A 23672-nucleotide genomic window follows, 5' to 3' on the forward strand; every position below is an offset into this window, starting at 1 on the left:
CTCGGCAATGGTCGCTACATGGGCAGCAACTCGGAGCGGGTTCTTCCATGGATCCGTATTCTTGGTTGCGCCTATATATAGATGGCCACAGCATCTTGCAGAAAACTGCAAAGTGCCCTGACTTGTGGCATCTCCCGCACTGCCGCCCCATTGCCGGGCACCCCACAGTGTGCGTTATCGTTCAACCACAATACTCACACGCTCGAGGGAAGCCCTGGGCTGCACCCATGCTCTGGGGGGCCCCCACTCCCGGCTCCACTTTTCCTACTTTGTCCACATTCAGCCCTTTGATGGCCTCTTCCATCGTCGCTGACCTTGTTGCGGCCATCTTGTGGGCTCTTCCGAGCTCCAACATTCTTGCCAATGGCATTACCAGCTCTTTCAGAATCTGGGTGCGCAGTTTACTTGAGCGTCACGCTTGTATTATTTGGCGTCGGAGCTCATCATCTTCATCCGGAAAGGCACAAATGGCTGCTAGCTGGCAGAGCCTCGTATAAAACAAATCGAGGGACTCATCCTGGAATTGGGCTGCCTGCTGCAGCTGATAGCGTGCAAAATCAATGTTCACAATTGGTGGCAAATACTCTGCACTTCATTCACTGCATAAAATAACAGGAGTGGGCTTATCCTTGCGTCATCCCTAATCTCAGCTGCCTCATAAAACATGTCCAGTTTCTCGAGCAAGTGTGCCCAATTAGGGCAGTGGGTCACAGGGATCCCTTTAACGTCAAATTCTGGAACCGGATGGCTGTGAAAAAGGGGCCTTTGGGGTTGGACAGGTCCTCCAATGGAGCCCCCCCACCCCCTCGGGTCGGTCTCCCTCTCTCTCCCCCTCTCTCTTCCTCCTCTCTCTCCCCCCCCTTCGCGTCTCCCCCCTTTTTCTACCCCCTGTCTCTCCCCATCTGACTGGTTCACTTCTCCCACTTTAACCAGCATACACCACCCCCCCGCCCACCGGCCCCATCCTTGGGCCTGGGCCAAACTGCACAAGCATCCTTGTGGTGAGGCCTGCGACAGGCAGGGAACAGCACACCACCAGCTGATCCTCCATGTGCTTCAGGTGGCACCTGGTATTCAATCAGCCCCCCTCAGCACCTTCAGGGACTGTGTCCAGATATGCAGCACCAGGCAGTCAGCACTCGCAAGAGCTAAAACCCACGAGCCAGGTGCTTACAGCATGGGCCGCACTGGAGCTAGCAGTTGCCAGGGGGACCTCGTCAGGGAATGCCAATGGTCGCCGGAACAGATCCGACCAGGATCAGAGCACCGCAAGGCGAACGCTCATCGCAGAGTGCACCAGCAAGACCGGTCAGCACACAAGGTCACTCGTAGAACTTTGTTGTCAGTTGTTATGTGCTGGGTAAGACCTAGCCCCCTCCTGCTTTGCTTAATAAATGATACACGGTAGCCTGTGAAGTCGGTGGGTAAATGGCGCACGGCCTGACTTCTTCTTTCTCTTTGCCAGAGATTTTCTGGCAGTGCGTTTTTGGGATGCCAAGGCTTTCGCCTTATTACTCCAATGTAGCTGGTTGAAGTTTTAAGTCGCGTTTAGAAATACATCTTGGTCTGCGTTACAATGCTATGCATTGGGGATGCAGTAGTTCACAAGTTCAATGCTGCAATTGTCCGTGGGTAGCGGTCAAATGGGTTTGTGGTGATACCAGCAAGATTCCGATCAGGGGGTTTTCTTTCCGATTCAAATCTTCATAGAATTATTTGTTTAGTTTTAGTAGATGCTGGTCTAGCATTTCCATACCCAGGTTGCAATGGAGATCTTCTGTCCTTGTCCAGAGGCGGTGTTGTCCACTGCAATTCATAGCATCTTATTTTGGACTGTTTGGAGAATGCTGCAGTATCGCTTGTGAATCCACTGAAGAGAACGAAACAGGCTGTCAACCCCCTCACGAGTGCAATGCTGTTGAAAAGAGCGTCCTAAAACAAGGACCTGCACGCTGCCCCATTTATGACTTGCCAGAAGGTATCAAAAAGATCAATTGCGGCCAAAAATAGAGCTAGACACCAATGGCAGAAAGCAAGAACACCTGACCTACTGAGGAGGTACAACCAACTCACAAAGCTACTCAAAGATCAAAGCCAGGAGCAGAGAAGCAACACATGGGAGGCTGCTGTGGCTGAAAGAGACCGACAAGTCGATATGGAGGATGACACGCCACCTGACTGGCAAAAAAGAATCCAGTCTGCCAATTCAAGGCAAGACCCACCTTGCCTGTACAAACAAGGACAGGGCAGAAGTGTTGGCTGACAACGCTGAAAGAATCTTTCATCCCGACCAAGCCAGCAAGATATCATAGGACATACAACAGAATGTTGCCAACCACTTCAAAGAGCACCCGCCAGGAACTGAAGCAGAACATGTGAAGACATGCACACTGGATGAGGTTCGCCGACTCGCTCAAGATCTGAAAAATGGCAAAGCACCAGGAACCAGGCCACCAAGATGCTACCACCTAAAGCTATGGAGTACTTGGTTGAGTTCTTCAATGCCTGCCTGCATCTCCAACACTTTGCTACAAAATGGAAAGAAGTGAAGTTCATATTGTTTAAGCCTGGGAAGTCACTGAAAAACCCGACCAGCTATCGGCCAATAAGCCTGCTCTCTGGACTATCAAAACTCCTTGAAAAGATCATACTTGCACCCTTAAATGAACAGGCCACAACAATAAACATCCTCACAAATGAGCAATTTGGATTTCGAGTGGAACATTCAACAACCCACCAACTATTGAGAGTGGTTGACATAATCAGTCACGGTTTCAACATAAACAAGTCGACTGGGATTGTCTTTCTCAATGTGTCCAAATCCTTGGACACAGGACTTCTTCATAAAATAATCAACCTGAAGTTTCCAAACTACTTGGTTAACCTACTCTACAGCTACCGGGCTGAACGCAAATTGCACGTATCTGTTTGAGAGGAACACTCAACTGCGCTTTGCATTTGTGCAAGAGTCCCACAAGGATCTATCGTGGGCCCCTTCCTCTTCAACTTGTTTACTAATGATATCCCAAAACCACTTAAAAAGACAGCACTTGCTCTTTATGCCGACGATGTAGCAGTGATTTTGCAGTCCTTCAATGAAAAGGAAGTCGCAAAAAAATGTACAGACGTCCCTTGACAAGCCATCTGACTGGTACCTAGACTGGTAGATGGCTCTCAAGTAAAGCAAAACAGCAACTCTATTTAGCAGAAAAAAGGTGAAAGAACACCCAGCAATCCACCTAAATGGAGAGGCAATCACTTGGGAAAGTAGCAGCTCATATCTAGGAGTAACAATGGACGCAAAACTAAACTGGAAAAACCTTATTGAAAAATCACAGCAAAAAGCAACTGGCAAACTAGTGGCACTATACCCACTGTTAAAGAGTAGATCAATGCCAATACAGAGCAAGATAAAAGTAATGCAAACCATTATCAGGCCCACCTTGACCAGGGAACCGTGCACACCCTTTATTCACAAAGTCACATGGGACACCATGGGACAGAAGACATGACTCACGCAGGCTATCAGGTGGTGGCTTATGTTACAACAGGCGCCTGGGGTCCTAGTATGCCGCTTTCTACAATTCTAAAGTAGGTGGAATGCTTGCACAGTGTATTTCCTAGAATCCCTTTGCACAGTGGTCACTACTTTAAATAGAAAGTCCTCAACAAAGTGCCATTTCGTCTCCAAAACGTGCCAATATAGACATAGATTGCCATGCAGGCTCCGGCGTGTGATTAAGGGAGCTTTATGCCCTGGCATGCATGGCCAGTTGGCAAGCGCTCTGCATACATTCACAGTCTTGCAGGTACCCTGAAGATCCATCAGCTCAGCTGGCCCAACAACTGCTCAATTCGGCAGCTAACCGACTGGCTGAGCAAAGCGCGCTGCCTTTTGCTCTCCGACAACCATAACGGGCACTGCAGCATCGCCCCACCACTGCATGGCAAGTAGGAGAACAAGTATTATGTGAAAATAACACTGGTGACAACAGATTGGAAACATGGATATTAAACATTCTTGCAATAATGTAAAAGGAAATCCAGAGGAACAGGACAAGCTGGGTGATGTATAGAAGTACAGAGGCTATGCCTTGTTTACCGAGAGAGAGCAAGGCTTGCTGAATCTCATTCATCACATTGCCATAAAGTTCTTTCTGCCATTCATGAAGAAGCCTCCACTCGTCTTCAGAGAAATAGGCAGCCACATCATGGAACGTTGCTGGTGCCTAGAGGAAGACAGTTTATATTACATTACTGGAAAAGTAGCTTTCATGACAGGCAGTGCACAGTGAGTAACAAATAATTTAACATTTCAACACTTGCCTAGCAGCTCCCCCTTAACCCTTGTGTTCAAATTCATATACCGCTTTAAAATGGTGAACATCATTAGAACAAAGGACCCACAGCAGGAAGAATCTCAGGAACACTGACTCTCAAAAAGGGACACTAATGCAAGCAACATGCTGACACTCTAAATTGTTAATAAGTTGTGAGAGGGCGCTAGAGAGCCAACCAAGATGGCCGCTGAGGTCTAAGCTCCCCTGTTGCCCCGGATTAATCCGTAACAATCCTGCGCTTTTCGGTTCGTCTGAGCATAAATCACTGTTGCTCCTAACTCCCTAAACGCCTGTCTTCGTTTCTAAGAAATCTGGGGAAAATTCGACCCCCCCACGCTGCTGAATGGCCTGCCTAATACTGTGCCCCGCGGGCCCAGCAGACTGCCGAGGCGAGACAGCGCCTCCAACATTGAGCACAACCCAGGCGCCTCCGGGCCCGCAGCGACTCTCCTGGCAGTAGCACAGAGGATCGGCAGGGGAGCGGCAGCGGAGGTCAATGAAGACCCGGGGGATCCCTCTCCCGCCTCTCCTGCCAGGCGCGGACTGGTGGCTCGTCTCCAGGTGGGGTGCTGGCCACCCACCTCGCATCGGAGCAGCACGCCTGGGCAGCGGGTAGGGGAGCAGACTGTGCGGGGGCCCGTCCCCGGTGCCGTACTGTTGGAGCTGCGGGGCCCCTACTCCCCCACCCCCAACACCAGCGGCGGGAAGAGGAAAACCACCAAGAGCAGCCGGGGCTGCTGATATGGCATCGGGGCCGCGGAGCTGCGCGGCTCGCAGTGGAAACCTCTGCAACGACGGACCGGCCTCAAGGTATGGAGAGCGGGGGAGGGTACGTGGGCTGAATAACCATACGAGCGAGCCGGGCTTCCCCCCCGGGGCGCATCACCCTCCCCCCCGCTCTCTAGGCGCTGTGGAGGTCTGGCGATCCCACACCTCTGGAGCTCTGCACACACAAGCGGACGGAGTGGCGTGGCTCGCCTGCTGCTCTCGTCCGGCCCCAACATCAGGCAGAACAAAGACTTGTAGCAAGCTTCCCGGAGGAAGCATACTTGCCGGCACACTCCTGTCTGTCGTGGTCCCAATAAACCCCTTAGCCCTCTGGGGGTCAGTGGCCGGTCTGTGCCGCTGCGGCACCCCCCTCCGGGGATAGGCGGTGGGTCTGCCTCCGGACCCCCCCTCACCACCAGTTGCACCGCCTTGTCAGCGGGCGCCATTGGGGAACCAGCGGAGGCCCACGATCCGCAGCCTAGCCATATCACATCAAAACCTGCAACTTCAAGCTATAATCCGCACAGGACCCGCAGCTGCCCTTTGCAGGCCCCAGCATAGATCAAGCCACCCAGCACAACAGGCATTGGGGCTGGGGAAGACCTGACAGCTTCGCCCATCACCCTACTCATCTGACCTGGGATAAACCTAAGCAGAAAACACGTGTTAGCTGCATAAACTCACTGGAACTCACTGGAACTGACCATCAGGCATCATCCGTACTGCTACTTTGTGGACTCTCTCCAATTCACTCCACGCCCCCGCCCTCCTTCTTCCCATAGGAAAGGTCCTGGTCCACCTCACTCTGGTGAAGTCCCGGCGCAGCGCCTGAGCCATAACGGAAAATAATCATAAACTAGCCTAGCTATCAACCCCACAGACACAATGGGGAAGACAGATAAACCCCAAAGGAAGCTTGCCTTCGATAGCGGCACGACCCTGAAAGCCCCTCGCTTACAGGATGACCATGACCCCATACCTGACAATTCACAACAAACGGAACCCGCAGGTAATACATCTGAAATTAAAGAACTCCTCCTAGAGCTAAAGGCTGGCATAAACAGCCTAAACAACAAGATGGATGGCCGCTCATCCAAAGTAGATCTCCTACAACACCGTATTGACACCCACAGGGAATGCCTGAATTAAGTTGAACAAAGGGTTTCCAATCTAGACGATGGCGCAGCCTCCATGTCAAGCAAAGTGTCCAGGCTGGAGGCCCAAATGAAAACGACCATAGCCAAATGTGAAGATTTGGAGAGCCGCTCAAGGAGGAACAATATCCGAATTATCGGAGTAAATGACCACTAATCACAGTCCAAAATGGAAGACTATGTCGAAGCATTCTGCAAATCCCTCTTCGGCCAAGAGGCTCTATCCCACTTGTTTAATGTATAGAAAGCGCATAGAATTGCATCAGCCAGGCCTGCCCCCGGCGCACCACCCAGACCGATCATCGCAAAACTACTTAATTACAGGGACCGTGACACTATACTCCGCCTGGCGAGGGAGAAGGGGGAACTCTTACACGGCAGAGACAAGATCCACATCTACCCTGACTTTTCCCTCGAGGTCCAAAAGCAGAAGAGATTATTTACCAACATTAGACAAAGACTCAGAGACAACCAGATGGTCTACTCAATGCTCTTTCCAGCATGACTCAGGGTGCAGCACAGCGGGAGAGTCAATTTTTTCCAATCTCCAGAAGAAGCGAACATGTTCCTGGACCAGATGGGCTGCCCCGACCGGAATCTTAATCAACCACGACCACAAAGGGAGAAACCCCAGGAATCCACCATAACATGCAAATGCCGAAAAGAGCAGGAAATCCTCCAGCATCCCACAATGAAACGACCGGAAGAAGCGCAAAAAGATTTAACAAAGGGGTAGGGATACTTGGGAAGCCCTGAGTGCCCCTAGCACAGCATTTGTTCGTTTTGCAGTTTGTTGTTATGGGGAGGGAATGCAGTTGACGGCCTGGAATCCTCAGGAGCCGTCTCCGGCAGTAGTTCACATACGGGCCAGTTGGGGGTTGCCCGTGGGAAAGATTCTCCAAGGGAAATGGGAGGAAATTGCGCCGCCTGTTCGGCGCCTCCTGTCGATCCTCCATCCCCCATGTCGTCACCACCGATACTGCGCCGTCCAGCAAATACTCCCATAAACAGCAACCAGACCACTGATCAAAAACAACTACAAAGTCACCAATCAAAGTGAACAAAATGAAAGCCAATTTATACATTACCTCTTTCCATTCAAAGTGGCTACCTGGAACATAAGGGGTGGCAACATCCCGTCTAAGACAAGGACAATTCTACAGTATCCGAAAAGACATGAGATCGACGTGGCCATGCTCCAAGAAACACATCTGCTTCCTGGGAGAGATCACCTCTGGGCCAGAAGTTGGGGCTGCCACAGATACTTCTCCTCATACTCATCTTACTCCAGAGGGGTCGCTATCCTAATCAACAGGAGGACCAATTTTTGACTAGCCCAAACAGAGAAAGACTCCGAAGGCAGAGCTATTTTAATAAGTGGCATCATAGCGGGCCCAAAAATAACCCTCGTCAACTCCTATGCGCCTAATACAGACGGCCCCGACGATTTTGGCTGGGTATTGACCCACCTCTCCGCCCAAGACCTGGCAACCATAATCTGGGGAGGTGATATTAATATGGTGCTTCACCCAGCGAGGGACAGGTCACGGACCACGCCACAGCCCACCTCCAGGGCCAGCCTTCAAATAAGAGAAATCTGCAGGGCATTCGATCTGAAAGACGCATGGAGATAGTCTAACAGAGAAATTCAAGGCTACACCTTCCACTCGGCGGTCCACAACACGAGCTCCAGGATTGACTACCTGTTCGCCTCAACAAATGGCCCGTTGGTGTGTGGCCCGTGTCATATTCAGACTCTCTCCGATCACTCCCCAGTTATCCTCAGCCTCAACCCAGCCAAACCCAGGTCCCCACTGCAGCGTTGGCGATTTAAAAATGGCTCGATGCAAGATGAGGTTTTTGCACCCGAACTGAGAGAGGAGATCACCATGTTCCTGGACTCCAACTTGGGTTCAGTCCCCTCCGCCAGCACGATTTGGGAAGCACTGAAGTGCTTTGTGAGGGGAATCTGCCTCGCTAAGGAAAATGGCATCCTCAAACTCATCCGGCGAGAACTCGCATCCAGAGAAGAACAACTAAGGAACCTTGAGCTCCAAAACACGAGCACAGATGACCCCAAAATAAAGGATGCCCTGAAAGAGGAACTACAGAAGTTCAACACCATAGCAGATCGCAAGATAAAATTCCTAAACCGCAGCAGCCGAATCAGGCAAAATGGTGAGGGCCAAAAACCCAGCGGCCTCCTGGCAAACCTAATAAGAGCCGACAATAAGCTGTCACCAATAGAAGGAATCCGCACCAAGCAAGATGGGCTAACCCACACCGACAAAGGAATGTCAGAGGAACTTAGACTCTTCTACCAGGATCTTTACAGTACCAAACATAACAAGGACGCAAACGCCCCACTGAAATACCTTGAAGACACAGATATTGGGGCGAAAGTCAAATGCGGGAACCACTTAATGAACTAGTCACGTAAGAAAAAATCATCGAGGCCATCAGGACACTCCCGAATTCCAAAGCTCCTGGCCCAGACGGCTTAGCGGGAGAATTCTATAAGGCATTTGCGAATGCCCTGGCCCCCCTCCTAGTGGCGGTATATGAAGAAGCACTAGAGAAAGGAGCCCTCCCCCAGTCCACCTGCGAAGCCAACGTTGTCCTCCTGAACAAACCACCAGAGGAATGTGCGTCCTACCGCCCCATCTACCTGCTCAACCTGGACAACAAAATACTAGCAAAGGTACTCACAAACAGGTTGATGCCACTGATGCCCGCCCTAGTGCTGGCAGACCAGGCGGGGTTCATAGCAGGCCGCAATACGACCTTCGGAATCTGAAGATTATTCAGCGTCATCGAAGCACTAGACCCCTCACAGCAGGCAATTGCGGTCCTACTCGATGCCGAGAAGGCGTTTGATTCGGTGGAGTGGCCATTCCTGTTCGCAGTACTCGCCAGAATGGGACTGGGAGCCCGATTCATCAAACTGGTGTACCTATTATACACCAAACCACAAGCCAATGTTATCGTGGGATCAGCAAAGTCAGCCCCCGTGGAGTTACAACACGGTACCAGACAGGGCTGCCCACTATCGGCGCTGTTATTCGCTCTGGTAATGGAACCACTAGCTTCCAACCTACAAGAACAAAGACAACATAGGGGTCTCATCATAGGCCCACACAAGGTCATCATATCCCTATACGCAGACGATGTGGTGCTGTTCATACGAGATCCCGCAGAAAACCTGAACCCAGTCATGAGGGAAGTTACCAAATTCGGAGCGGCTTCCGGGTTAAAGATCAACCGGTCAAAATCCATCATATTTCCGTTGACCCCGGCAACTAAACCGTTCGCAGATGACTTTCAGCTTACATGGAAAACATCCAAAGTCTGGTACCTGGGGATACAGAGGTCGCTAAGTTACCATGAGGTATTTCGTGACAACTACGAAGAGGTCACCAGAACCTTGCAGGAAAGAGTGACGCAATGGAAGACCCTGCCACTATCCCTCTGGGGAAGAGTCTCCCTGGTCAAGATGGTGATCCTATCGAAGCTCTTGTACTTATTCAATAATATTCCTATATTGCTGCCACAATCCTTCCTGACCAAACTGAAAAGCATGGTCCTTGAGCTGCTGTGGGCAGGAAAACCGGCCAGAGTGGCACATTCAACATTGACTCTCCCGGTGACAAGCGGAGGACTAGCCCTCCCGGATCTAGAAAAATACTTATGGGTGGCGCAAGCACTGTTCCTCAGCTTCTGGTACTCTACACAGGCAGTCAGACCACACGTACAAGTAGAGCGGGGCCTGGCGAATCCAACCTGTTGAGAGCGGTTATCTTTGGTCAGACCCCGGTCCCCCACACCACTATGAACGTGGTGCTGTCAACATACAAGATCTGGAAGAAATTCGCCCAAAAATATGGAGTGCAAACACGATACTCATCCCTTCTCCCAGTCAAATACATACCTGGGGTTCCTCTGACATCGGAGAGAGTCTTCCACCAATGGGTTGAAAAGCTGCAAATAGGCACCTTAGGAGATGGAACAAGTTACTTACCTGTAACTGTTGTTCTCCAGCATGGGTCTGGCATGGATTCACATGCTCATGAATATTCCCCGTCGTCAGGCTGGGAATCCTCGGTAAAGAAAAAACCAGTATCAGTTTCGTTTCTGATCTGTCTTTCGTAGTAATAACCAATCACTGGTCTCTGCGTCATACTGACCACAGCCAATGACTGCCCTCTACCTAAGCACCGCCTCTGGCAGCCATCTTCAGATTTGGAAGCACGTGAAGTGGCAGTATGACCAAGTGAAGAGCCGCAGAGGGGTAGGCGGGAGGGTTCGCATGTGAATCCATGCCAGACCCATGCTGGAGAACAACAGTTACAGGTAAGTAACTTGTTCCTTCTCCAGCATGGGGTCTGGCATGGATTCACATGCTCATGAATAAAGAATACATAGCAGTACACACATGCACAACCACGGGAGGTGGCAAAGGCTCAACATTAAGCATCACATCAACTCAACATTAAGCATCTTACCTCCTCACCAGGCTCACCTCAGGCGAACAGGTTGCGCAGCACTGCTTGGCCGACCCTGGACTCCTCCCTGGAATCCCGGTCGACGCAGTAGAATTTCGTGAAGGTGTGCGTCGACCTCCACGTAGCAGCCCTGCATATGTCCAGCAGGGGCACACCAGATAGGAACGCCGTGGTAGCTGCGATCGCTCTGGTGGAATGGGCTCTCGGACGGCCAGGCAGCGGTCGGTTTGCCAACCGGTGACAGTACATGATACAGCCGGAGAGCCATCTGGAGATGGAAGCCTTCGAGAGAGCCTTCCCCTGATTGACAGGTCCAAAGTTCACAAAGAGTTGTGACGTCTTCCGAAAACCTTTCGTGCGGTCCACGTAGAACTTCAGCGCTCTAGCTACATCCAGCGAGTGCAAAGTCCTCTCAGCCGGCGACGAAGGCGACGGGAAGAACACAGGTAACACCAAGGGTTCGTTGAGATGAAAGTCCGACGGTACCTTGGGCATGAAGGAGGGGTGCGTCCTGAGCACTACCCTCGTGTCGTGGAAAGTCAAGTACGGTGCCTTGCAGGAAAGGGCCTGGATCTCTCCCACTCGTCGTGCGGAGGTGATGGCCACGAGAAAAGCTGTTTTCCACGATAGAAACTTCAACGGGGCCGAGTGCAGAGGCTCGAACGGAGGTCCCATGAGTTTGGTCAGTACCACGTTGAGCTCCCACGCCGGGGCCGGAGCCTTCACCGGCGGGAACGATCTGAACAGTCCCTTCATGAACTCTTTCACCAGACGATGAGACCACAAGGACGTCCTGCCCGTGGTTCTGGTGTATCGGGAGATCGCAGCAAGATGAATCTTGATGGACGCGTGTGCCAGACCAGCTTTGGCCAGCGTCAGCAGGTACGGCAGCACTTGGGGAGCCGTAATCCGTAGAGGGTTAATCTTCTGTGCGTGGCACCAGACAGAGAACCTCTTCCATTTGTGTCCGTAGCATTTAAGAGTCGAGGACGCCCTGGCCTTTGCAAGAACCTCTCTGCAGTCGGCCGGTATGTCGTATCCTCCAAACTCTAGCGCTGCAGGAGCCAGGCCTGCAAGTTCAGCGACTTCGGGTCGTGGTGGAGGATGGCGCCTCCTTCCCTGGAGAGTAGATCCGCGTCCGCCGGCAGCTTGATTGGCGGGGACGCCGACAAGTCCAGAAGGTCCGGGAACCATATCTGCCTCGGCCACGCAGGTGCGACGAGGATCATCCTGCACCGTGACCTCTTGAGCTGGTTGACGAGCCGGATTAGCAGAGGCAAGGGAGGGAACGCGTAGAGGAACAGGCCCTCCCAGGGGAACGAGAAAGCATCGCCCATGCTCCTCGTCTGGGGAAACCTGCTGGCGAACCTCCGGCACTTGGTGTTCGTCGCCGTCGCGAACAGGTCGATCTGGGGTGTGCCCCACCGTCGGAAGAGGCGATCCACCAGATCCTGCCGTAGTTCCCACTCGTGGCACGAGCGCAGCTCCCTGCTGAGTGAGTCGGCGATGGTGTTTTTTATCCCTGCCAGATGAAACGGCACCAGAAGAATCCCTTGGGCGACGGCCCAATGCCACAGGTCCTGCGCCTCCTTGGACAGCGCTGGGGACCTGGTTCCGCCCTGTTTCCTGATGTAAAACATGGTGGTGGTGTTGTCGGTGAAGATCCTCACCACCTTGCCCTTGAGGGACGGAAGGAAGGACCTGAGGGCCCAAAACACTGCACGGAGCTCCAGGACGTTGATATGCAGGGACTTCTCCGTCGGGAGCCAGAGTCCCCTTGCGTGCAGATTTTCGGTGTGCGCTCCCCACCCTTCTAGGGAGGCATCCGTGGTCACAATCACCTGGTGGGCTGGGGTCTGGAAGTCCATGCCCGCCGTCAGATGCGCGCGGGTGCCCCACCACCGTATCGCTCGTCGGAAACTCTCGTCGAGCTTGATCCTTTCCTCGAAGCTGCCCGTCGTCTGGATCCAGCGCGCATCCAGGAACTCTTGCAACGGGCGCATCCGGAGCCTGCACATGGGAATGAGGTAGATGCAGGAAGACATCATCCCGAGGAGGGACTTGATGGACCTCACCTTGGCCGCGTCGGCCACCAACATCCGTTGCACCTTGCCCAAGATGGTCCTGGTCCTCTCCTCCGACGGGGAGGCCAGAAGGGACACTGTGTCGAGCCTCGCTCCCAGAAACAGTGCGACTTGCGCGGGCACCAGGTGGGATTTGGCGTAGTTCACGGAGAATCCCAGGTCCGTGAGGAGTTGGACGGTCCTTGCCGTGTGGACCACGGCGAGCTCCCTCGTCTTGGCGCGGATGAGCCAGTCGTCCAGGTAGGGGTAGACGTGAATCCCCTCGCGGCGCAGCTGCGCCGCCACCGGTGCGAGGCACTTGGTGAAAACCCTGGGTGCCGACCGCAGTCCGAAGGGAAGGGCTTTGAACTGGTAATGACGCCCTTGGACCACGAATCTGAGGAATTTTCGGTGCCCCTTTAGGATGGGAATGTGGAAGTAGGCATCCTCCAAATCCAACGACGATAGGAAGTCTCCTTCCTCCAGCTGACCCAGGACGTGCTGGAGGGTGACCATCCGGAACTTCTGCGCCTTGATGAACTTGTTCAGGCGTCGCAGGTCCAGGATGGGGCGCCATCCTCCCGTCTTCTTCTTCACGAGGAAGTAACGCGAGTAGACTCCGGAGCCCCGAAGCCTCTTTGGGACGAGTTCGATGGCGCCCTTCCTGAGCATCGCCTTCACCTCCAGGAGAAGTTGAGGGACGTGAAGTTCTTTCCTGGCCACGGGGGGGACGCGCGGGCACCTTCTTTGAAACTCGAGCGCGTGGCCCCGGGACAGGGCGTCCAGCACCCAACGGTCGGTGGAGATGGACTCCCACACGCTGACGAAGCCCGCCAGCCGGCCTCCCACCGGGGTGCTTCGGTGGGGGCCCGACCCCACGGCCGGTTCAATCCTGCTTGGACGCGGCCTTGCCGCCTTGGCCCCCTTGGCGACGACGGCGGGGGCCGCCAGACTTGCCTCGTCCTCTGTAGGCCTCTTGCGACGACGAGCGGGCCGCTTGACGGTAGGAAGCGAAACCGCCGCCGGAACCTTTGGAGGCGCCCTTGCCTCCGCCGCTCCGAAAGGGCGTCCGCCGTTGCTGCAGCACTCCAAGGGCCCGGGCCGTCTCCGTATCCGCCTTGATGGCCTGAAGGGAATCGTCCACTGTCTTCCCAAACAGGTTGTTCCCGTCGAAGGGCATGTCCAGGACCCTGTTCTGGACGTCCTGCCGAAAGTCCGTAGCCTTGAGCCATCCGCGCCGTCGAAGGCAAACGCCGTTGCCCATCTGGCGGAACCCAGTGTCGGCGATGTCCGTCGCCACGGTGATGGCGTGGTCCGAGGCCACCTCACCTTCCTGCAGGATCTCAAGGGCCTCCGCCCTCTTGTCGTCCGGCAGAAAATCCAGCAGGGGAGCTATCTTGTACCAGAGTTCCCTGTCGTAGCGGGCCACGATAGCCAAGGCGTTGGCCGCTTTAATCGTCGTCGCCGCCGACGAGATGACTCTGCGTCCCATGGCATCCAATTTCTTTCCCTCGCCGTCCGGCGGGGAAGTCGACGTGGAGGCCGCACCCCCCCCGCTTTCTTCCTGGCTGCCGCGGAGACGACGGAGTCCGGGGTAGGCTGCGCCCGGAGGCATAGGGGGGCCGAGTCCGGGACCCGGTACTTTTTCTCGTACCGGTCTCTTTTCGCTGGCGTCGTGGAAGGGTTCTTGAGGAGGGAAAGGCCCTCATCCCAAATGTCGTCCAACAGAGGCACTGCGAGGACCGTCTTCCTCTTGGTCTCGCGCCGTTGGTAAAGGAAGCCCTCCTTTTTCTTCTCCTCAGGGCAGAGTTGGAAAAGCTCGGATGCCCTGGCGATCATTGAGTGGAACGATCCAATCTCGTCGGGCGGAGAAGCCCTGGGGGGAGGCGACGACGGAAAATCCTCGTCGTATGCCTCGTCGTCCGTACCCGTCGCTGCCGTGTCAGTCCCCGTATCATCCCCTCGGGTGGACGGGGAGGAGGGCTGGATGGGGCGCGATGGTTGAAAAGGAGGCGGTGGATGGATCCTTCTTTTCTTGGTAGGGGGAACACCAGAAGGTCCCGGTTCTGGATCCCCCGACGGGAGAGGTTCCTCCGTCGGTAACGGTAGTCTCGTCCTTATCTCGGAGCATAAGGACTGTATAGCCAACAAAATGGCCGCTGAGTTGTCCTGCGGCGCTGGCAGAGGGGAATCCGACGGGCGAGCAGGGGCCCCGTCGGTATCCTCGACGATGTCGTCGTCGTCACCTGCGTCGGGGCCCATTCCGACGGGCTGGTCTTGTTCCACGCCTAGGCCGTGGCTTAAGACCTCGATCAGTTCCTCTTCTGAGGTTGAGGCCGAATCTCCGACGACGCCCTGCCCCCCCTTCTTCCCCACGGAGGGTTTCACGGGGGTCCTATCGATGGGCACGAAAGAAGACTCCCTCCGAGGAGGCAGGGAGATTCTGGGCCCCGAGGCCGCCACCACTGGTGCAGCCTCCACAGGCTGGGCCAGGGCCGCCGCGACCGTTTCGATAGAGGGCTTGGTCGAATGGATCAAGGCCTTCACCACCTTAGGTGCGCTCACCGCCTTATCCTTGAGGGAGGGGGCACTGCCACGCTCCTCCTCTGCCTTAGAGCTCGACCGGGGTCTCTCCAGGAGCTTCGCCGGGTGCTCGGCCTTCCTCTTACCCGACCCAGAGCGTTGGCTCGTGGTTGATGGTGCCGGGGAGGGTGCGCCCTGCCTGGCGCCCGTAGAGCCCGACCGTTCGGCGCTCCCGGTGCCAGCGGACTCGCGGTGCTTGGCCTTATGTTGGGCCCCCGTCGCCGGGGCGCCCTCAAAGGTCTTAGAAGACCGCTCAGATTTCTTCTTCTTCTCGCCAGACGGGCTCTTACCCTCCAGCCAGCTGGCGAGACGTTGATGGCGGTCCTTCATGGTCCGTTCCGACATGTTGCCGCAAAACGCACAGTCCTTCTCCACGTGCGTCTTGTCCCCATGAAGGCAGTAAAGGCAGAAAGAGTGTTCGTCCTCCTTGAAGACGTTCTGCAGCTGGCATCCAGGGCAGGCCCTGAACAGCTTTCCGGGCGTCGAGCTTCCCTTCTCCTGGGCCATCTCCGAGACCGGGCCTGAGAAGCTTCTGGAGTCCTCCGAAGTGTAGCTCGACGAAATCTTCACCCTTGAGGGGCACAGATGAATCCGACACGGGTCCCCGTTGATCGGATGTAGGATCGGTGGAGCTTGAGGCTCTTTTGACCGAAAGAATCGAAGTTTTTGTGAAAAAGCGCGAAAAAATAGCACTAACGCTCGAGAGCAATAGCACGAGGATCCCAACACATGAACGTGCGGTAAAAATCTGAAGATGGCTGCCAGAGGCGGTGCTTAGGTAGAGGGCAGTCATTGGCTGTGGTCAGTATGACGCAGAGACCAGTGATTGGTTATTACTACGAAAGACAGATCAGAAACGAAACTGATACTGGTTTTTTCTTTACCGAGGATTCCCAGCCTGACGACGGGGAATATTCATGAGCATGTGAATCCATGCCAGACCCCATGCTGGAGAACTCTTCACCGAGGAAGGTTTCATAACTCCACAACAAGCAAGGCTGAGAGGCGGTAACACCGCACTGGACACATTCATTTACTTTAGAACCCGATATACCCTACAAGCACTCCTGCCCGACTTCCCACGACAACCCCCGACCTGGCAACTACTACACAACGTAATACAGGCGCAGGGTGAGGGCAGGCTGGTATCGCAAATCTACAGAACCATTACCACCGATACAACCCCTACCAACACCCGTGCAAAAGACAGGTGGGAAAAGTCTCTACATATAACCATTCCAGATGAAGACTGGACCTACATCCTGAGACAAACGCAAAAAATAGGTCTCAATTCATGCTTTAATCCATTTTAACTTCCTTCACCAAACCTACTACACGCCAGCGAAAGCGAACAAACACCACCCTGAAACATCCTCAGAATGCGAAAGATGTGGCTCTCCCTCGGCCGATTTTGTCCATCTGCCGTGGAATTGCCCCAAACTGACCCCGTTCTGGAACCAAGTCCTAGAGACGACAGCTGCAATTGTGGGGGAAGAGATACAACCCGTCCAAACAGCTGCCCTACTGGGAATGAAGAAGGCTATTGTCAGCACCAATAAGGAAACTGGTAGGTTTACTGTCAACACTCGCTCGCAGGAGAGTTGCCATGGCCTGGAGCCACGGACCCCTTCCCACAGCCTCTGCTTGGCGCAGTGACATCCTTTACTGCCAGGATGTAGAAACAGACTTTGTTAAACTGCTGCCCCTACATGCCCGTCCACCAGATATCTGGGGCCCAGTGATACTATTCTTAATGAGGGAAGCTGAAGACACCCATTCCTCCCCAGCAAGCACCCATTAACTAAAATATACACTCTAACAAACAAGTTGGCCTGGCACCCTTACTCTCCTGAAACAGAGATCTGGACGGTGCTGTACATACTTGCAAAGATACTGAACTATGTGGTGGTGGGGGTCGGGGAGGTGGTGGGGTGGTATACGGCGCTTTGTTAAGTCCACCCTAATGTGGGTGTGAAGTTGTATCATGTTATAAAATCCAAAAATAAATGTTTAAAAAAAAGAAAAACTAAATACAAAGTTGTCCAACTCCGGGCCTCGATGGCCAGATCCAGGTCAGGTCTTTTGGATACTCCTAATTAATATTCTGGAAATATATTTGCATACAATTATTCTAAATATATGCATGTTTCCTCATGAATATTAATGAGGGATATCCTGAAAACCCGTCACGATCCTGGCCTTCAAGGCCTGGAGTTGGACAACCCTGAAAACAGTCCATTATTTATTTATTCATCATTGTTTTAGAAGGCACAAGCCACAGTTCGCTGAATACTTTGTGGTGGCCTTAGAGCGAGAGGGGGATAGAGGGGAGACAAGGGGAACGAGGAGAACAAAATAGGTCACTCACAATTCTTAGGGTATTCAGACATGTGGACGGGCAAGGAAGGTGGCTATTTTGCTCTATGACCACAACTTTTATCCTAGTAGCATTCAAGCATATGTCGGTGTCAATCATCTAGTTTTCCAAGGTCCCAAGGCAGTACGAGGTGGTCTGGGCACTGCCTGGAGTTTTTAGCAATATAAAGGCAATTTGAGCGTTATATGTATACAACTGCAAAGGGATAGAGAAGGATATCAGCTAAGGGTTTCAAATGGTAGTTAAGTGGATAAAGGGATATAAAGCAAAAGAACAAACAGACGGAGCATCCTTAAACACACACACACACAACCCATCATTCCAAGACTCAAACAACAGAAGTACCTTTCCATTTGGATGTTAAGAAGAAAAAGTTTGAACTCTCAAATTCGAGGGAGGGATGGAGAGTGATTATGAAAACGCACCGGAACACATTTCACACAGCAAGCATCTTGGATAGCAAGGGTCTCATTACGAGTTTGACAGTATGTCCCGCAGAAATACCGCCAATCTTGTTTATCATTTCGGTTACTCAAATGTGGTAAATCCACCTGATGACAAGTGGCTGAATGGTGGTGTTATTCCCCATTCTTGGGGACCATATGGCTCTGATGACTTGGTGGATATACCAAGGGTAGAAATTCCAACCAAGTTAAATCCTTTATTTTGTGAAGCTTCAGTGGAGGAAAACCCTCCTGCCAAGTGCTTTTGAAGATGTGTTGTCAAGGCGTGATAAAACAACACCTAGAGTTGAGATAGGGGATGTAGTCATTATAGGATGTCTTCATTAAATAGGAGACGACTATATCCTCGTGTCCTAACTGATCCAGCATGCTCAGGTAAGGCATGCACAGGTGTTCAAGGGGGGGGTGGAGGCAAATCAGATACCTGAATTATGAGAAAGAATGAAGGGTCTAAACAATGCAACCACCATCTGCCCAAATGAAGATAGCGAAGAGCTTGCACTGATGTTGCACAAAGGCAGCCTCTTACTTACACAGACTTTGGGTGAAAATGGTGATCAGGGCAGTGAGGCCGATGGTGGCCAGGGACTGAACAGAATATAAAGGGATGCTGTGTGATCTAGAGCTATACTACTGAACATGAGAGCTGTGTTCTCACACCTGCTGCAGGACTTCACCACAAACTGTATGACTCCTGGAAAATCACTTTATCTGTTTGTGCCTGAAATTGTAAATATGTAATGTAATGTATAGACGTAAAACATCTAGTGCTGTCCCAATTCCATCTTCCACCTCTGAACACCAAACAGTGATGGATGGACAACTTTGAATGGAGTATAACCACTGGAAGCTCCTCTGGGCAGCTTCCATTCCATCAGCCTATCTGTGACAGTATAGAAAGGGAAACCCCATATGCAATATTGCACAACCAGAGTATGGGTCCACGCTAAATGAAAAGCAGTCCCACATGTCTCAGTTGCAGAATGAAATTGCCCTGGTTGGAAAATTGGCAAGGTACTCCTTTGTGGCAATGGTCCACCCTTCCATGCAAGAAGAGTATTCTGCCAACAGCAGCGTTGAAATCAAATTTTCTCTGGATGTGTGGGCACTGAGCAAGGTCTCCAGGTTGTGACTGAAAGAACCATCGGACAAATTATCAGCTTGCCATGACCCGCAGGGCAACCGGCAGTCCACCAGTGCATTACAGATTATGGAATCTCTAGTAGGAGTGTGGAAGCCAGGGAGCACGAGCAGTGGGTTATCAAAGATGCAAAGGCACACAACACCCAACCAAAGCAAGTACCCCCCACTATGCGTTATGTCCAACCAAAGACCCTAGCTCTCAAAAAATGTTTGGTTTTGTTCTTACTTATCCTACACAAAATAATACGTAACGTAGACATTTGCACCAACGATAGGCTGGAAGCGAACATGTGGGTAATGAAGCACACATGAAAGCCACTACATGTCTGTGTGGAGAGAAGCAATACATCGTACAAAGGTGGGCATGGAGATGGAGGTCCAAGTCCAGGAAGCAAGGACTGTGTTCTCTTCCCAAGAATCAGGACAAAACACCACCACCAAAGCCAGCAGCCATCAGGTATCATGAGCCAGTCTATGCTTACTGAGGTCCTGGAAAGCCATTACACGTGTAACAGCTAACATCCCGTTGCTACCTGTAGCTCAAAAAACAATCATTTTGGTAGACCCTTTTTGTTTTAAGTTGCATCACCATATCTAGATTGTCCACAGATAATAGTGACAGTTTTCCTCTTAATATTTTTAGGTAACAGCACAAGGCCAATACCTGCAGGGCTTTGTCCTGGGATATGGTGTAGGCCATCCATTTTATAGGTTGCACAGGGCCAGGTTGAAGGGCGTGCAAATCTACACTGTTTGCTGTGTGCTGGACGTGGGCGTAAGACTAACAGCCCAACAAAAGTTCGCCGCTGATCGGGTGCCAACCAAGTCAACAATTGGAGAACCGAAAACGCGAGGTAAGCGTCACTGGGGCACTACATAAAAAGTGGAATTGCCGTAAAACATTACTTCGAACACTTTGATAATTACACGGTGGACACTGTGGGCCAATTACGCCTTTGATCCACCGTTGGATAACTTGGGAACCTCTGCCGAATAAATTTAAAATATATCCTTTAAAAAATCCATCTTTGACACTCCAGTTGAGACTGCGGGCCCACAGGCCTTTGATCCATCGGTGGTGACATCATTAAACTGAAACGATTGACTTGAACAATTACTAATATAATACGATACCTGATCACAAAAACCAACAAGAAAGAAACGAGACTCTCAGAAAAGAAATGACTCCACCGCAGACCAGACTGCATAAAAAGAACAATGGCACCCCAAACATGAAGAAAACAAAATGCAAAGGATCAGGAAAAAAGTTAAACCTTTACATGTGACACCTCGATACTATACCACAGTGATACTGATAATGAGAAAGAAAGAGAGCACAATGCTCAAAAACAAACACCACCTCCAAATATGAACGAGAAACAGCAGACAAACAACAGTCTGCATGCACAGGACAAAGAGAATGCGCAGACCCAAAAGGAGGAACAAAAGCGGGCGACCCCTAGAAAAGTCGAATGTGACTCAGGGAAAATAAGGGCTTCGCCTGAAACACAAGACTCAAGAAACAACAAAGAGGAAAGAGGAAAAAGAGGTCGAAGAGATAACAACGAGAGACTGACGCCGAGAAAGGCCAGCACAAACCCCATAAAGCCTGCTGGATCAAGTATGGAAATTAACCAGTCGAACTCTACCGACATAATAAAGAAGAACGACAGTATGACAATAGCATGCGCATCGAAGGAATTTGAAATGGAAACCGACAACAAAAACTCCGCCGAGGAGCATGAGACAGAGAAACAACAGGGAAAGCATTTGAACGAGACTGAAGTGCTAACCCAACAACAAAAAGCAAACACGGCAACAAAAGAAATGGCAGTCTCTCTATGAGAGCCGAAGACACTCACATATGCCAGTAACCCAAATATCTGTGCAAACAAATCCAAAAGCAGCAAGGCTCTCTTTAGATATAGCTGAAATTGAAAATCTCATGAAAAACCATGAAAAAAGAAAGGAAGTATTTGGAAATAGACAAACGCTTGAGAAGACTAACGTGAAAGAAATGACTCCCCAGGAAAAAGAGCAAAGTATAATACAAACACACAGCAAACAGAAGGATTACCATAAACAGAGAATCCCAGTGAAAGGTGACTGATTTATAAATGAATGATTCCACAAGGGCAACACTTCGTTCTACCCTGAAAATAATAACGACCACATCTCAATCACTGATCCCATATATGAAATTACAAGAGTCGTTAATAGAGACAATAAAAGATCAAGCCACCCTACTGGCATTAATACATACAAAACAAGCTTGTCAGGAAACATATATGAAGAAATTACAAGAATGGCTAGAAACCGAGGCGACTGCCAGTCACCTATGGTAATCCAGACTTATTGATATAGCCAGGAGCGAACGAGCCGAAAAACCAGATTTAACGCATGCACTGATCACGATGATGACTGCCAGGAACAACCCGATAAACCAGAATGAGAAAGAAAGAATAAAAGGAAAAGTACATAACAAACTAACTACAAGGGCTATGCAAGATGAAGACTTAAGCCTGTCTCGTAAAGAGAATGTTGCAGCCCCACAAAGAACAAAAGAGAACATCCCAGTGGAAAATATTATAGATTTGACTGACGACTCAAATCCCTTCGTAAATCTTGCAAAAAATAATGTGGAAAAAGCTGAGACTTATGACATTTTTAATAAGGGAGCCAAAACGAGGTTAGATAAAGAAAAACAAAAAAAGGCATTAACGTGAAAAGCAAAAGACAAACAGGATCTCGAGCCTTCCTAAGATATCTTAAATTGCCAGGAAACGAGAGTGCAGAAACTAACAGGGTAACTCATAGAATTTCGCAGAAAAGTGTCGCAAGCGGCTGGCGCAGAGTGTCCGCGTGCGATTGTCTGCGCCAGGCACGTGCGCTAAAACCGATTTCCGCGCACAGCGTATTCATGGATTCCATGCTCCCAAACCAGCCGTGGCGCAGAGAATCGCAGCGACCCTGCAGCAGTGCCAGTAACGCCCCCAAGAACGCCCTCGCGCAAGGAAAAGCCATCAACATCGCTAAATCATCGCAAAGGGCTGCGCTAACCCTGGACCAGTTTACAGGGCTGCCAAAAAAGGAACGCAAAGCGGGCAACCTTCATATCAGGAGTACGCGGGAAGTTTTACACGCGATTAGCCAGGGTACGTGTATTACAGGGGTACGCGGGAAGTTCAACACGCGATAGTCCAGGGAACGTGTATTACAGGGGTACGCGGGAAGTTCAACACGCGATTGTCCAGGGAACGTGTATTACAGGGGTACGCGGGAAGTCTTACATGCGATTAGCCAGGGCACGTGTAATACCGGGGTACGCGGGAATTATCACACGCGATTTGGCAGGGTACGTGAATTACAGGGGTGCATGGGAATTATCACACGCCATTTTGCTGGGTACGTGTATTACAGGGGTGCGTGGGAATTATCACACGCGATTAGGCTGGGTGGGTCCTCACAGGTGTTTCCTGTACACCCTCCACGGCCCCTGCAGGCAGCCCACAAAACAGGGGACTACCCTGCACACCTGCTCATGTCCCCCTGCACCCCCACTCCCCAGCAGTGCAGGGGCATCCTCCACCAGGCCCCCACCCATGTCTCCCACCACCCCCACCCTCCAGCAGTGCAGGGGCACCCACCACCAGGCCCCCACCCATGTCCCCTACCACCCCCACCCCCCAGCAGTGCAGGGGCAGCCTCCACCAGGCCCCCACCGATGTCACCCACCACCCCCACCCCCCAGCAGTGCAGGGGCATCCTCCACCAGGCCCACACTCATGTCCCCTATCACCCCCACCCCCCCGCCACCAGGGGCACCCTCCACCAGGCCCCCACTCATGTCTCCCAGCGTGCTACGTGTATTTCAGGGGTGTGCGGGAAGTTCCACTCGCGAATAGCCTGGGCGCGTGTATTTCAGGGGTGCGCGGGAAGTTCCACACGCGAATAGCCTGGGCGCATGCATTTCAGGGGTGCGCGGGAAGTTTTACACGCGATTTCAGCAGGGTACGTGTATTTCAGGGGTGCGCGGGAATTCTCACACGCGATTTGGCTTGGTACGTGTATTACAGGGGTGCGTGGGAATTATCACACGCGATTATGCTGGGTGGGTCCTCACAGGTGTTCCCTGTACACCCTCCACGGCCCCTGCAGGCAGCCCACAAAACAGGGGACTACCCTGCACACCTGCTCATGTCTCCCACCACCCCCACCCCCCACCATCCAGGGGCATCCTCCACCAGGCCCCCACCCATGTCTCCCACCACCCCCACC

The 23672-nt window shown here is 52.1% G+C and overlaps 1 protein-coding gene across 1 annotated transcript in view; it reads right to left on the reverse strand.

Moving 5' to 3' along the window:
• LOC138583278 (zinc finger protein 282-like) overlaps positions 1 to 23672 on the reverse strand; it is a 176327-nt gene that overhangs the window by 102179 nt on the left and 50476 nt on the right. Inside the window, exon 2 of the mRNA XM_069655378.1 lies at positions 4103 to 4229. Coding sequence (XP_069511479.1) covers positions 4103 to 4229 — 127 coding nt within the window. The remainder of the gene's footprint in view (positions 1 to 4102; positions 4230 to 23672) is intronic.

The sequence above is a fragment of the Ambystoma mexicanum genome, chromosome 3q (genome assembly GCF_040938575.1).
Source record: "Ambystoma mexicanum isolate Mex_15411 chromosome 3q, UKY_AmexF1_1, whole genome shotgun sequence".
Lineage (NCBI taxonomy): Eukaryota > Metazoa > Chordata > Amphibia > Caudata > Ambystomatidae > Ambystoma > Ambystoma mexicanum.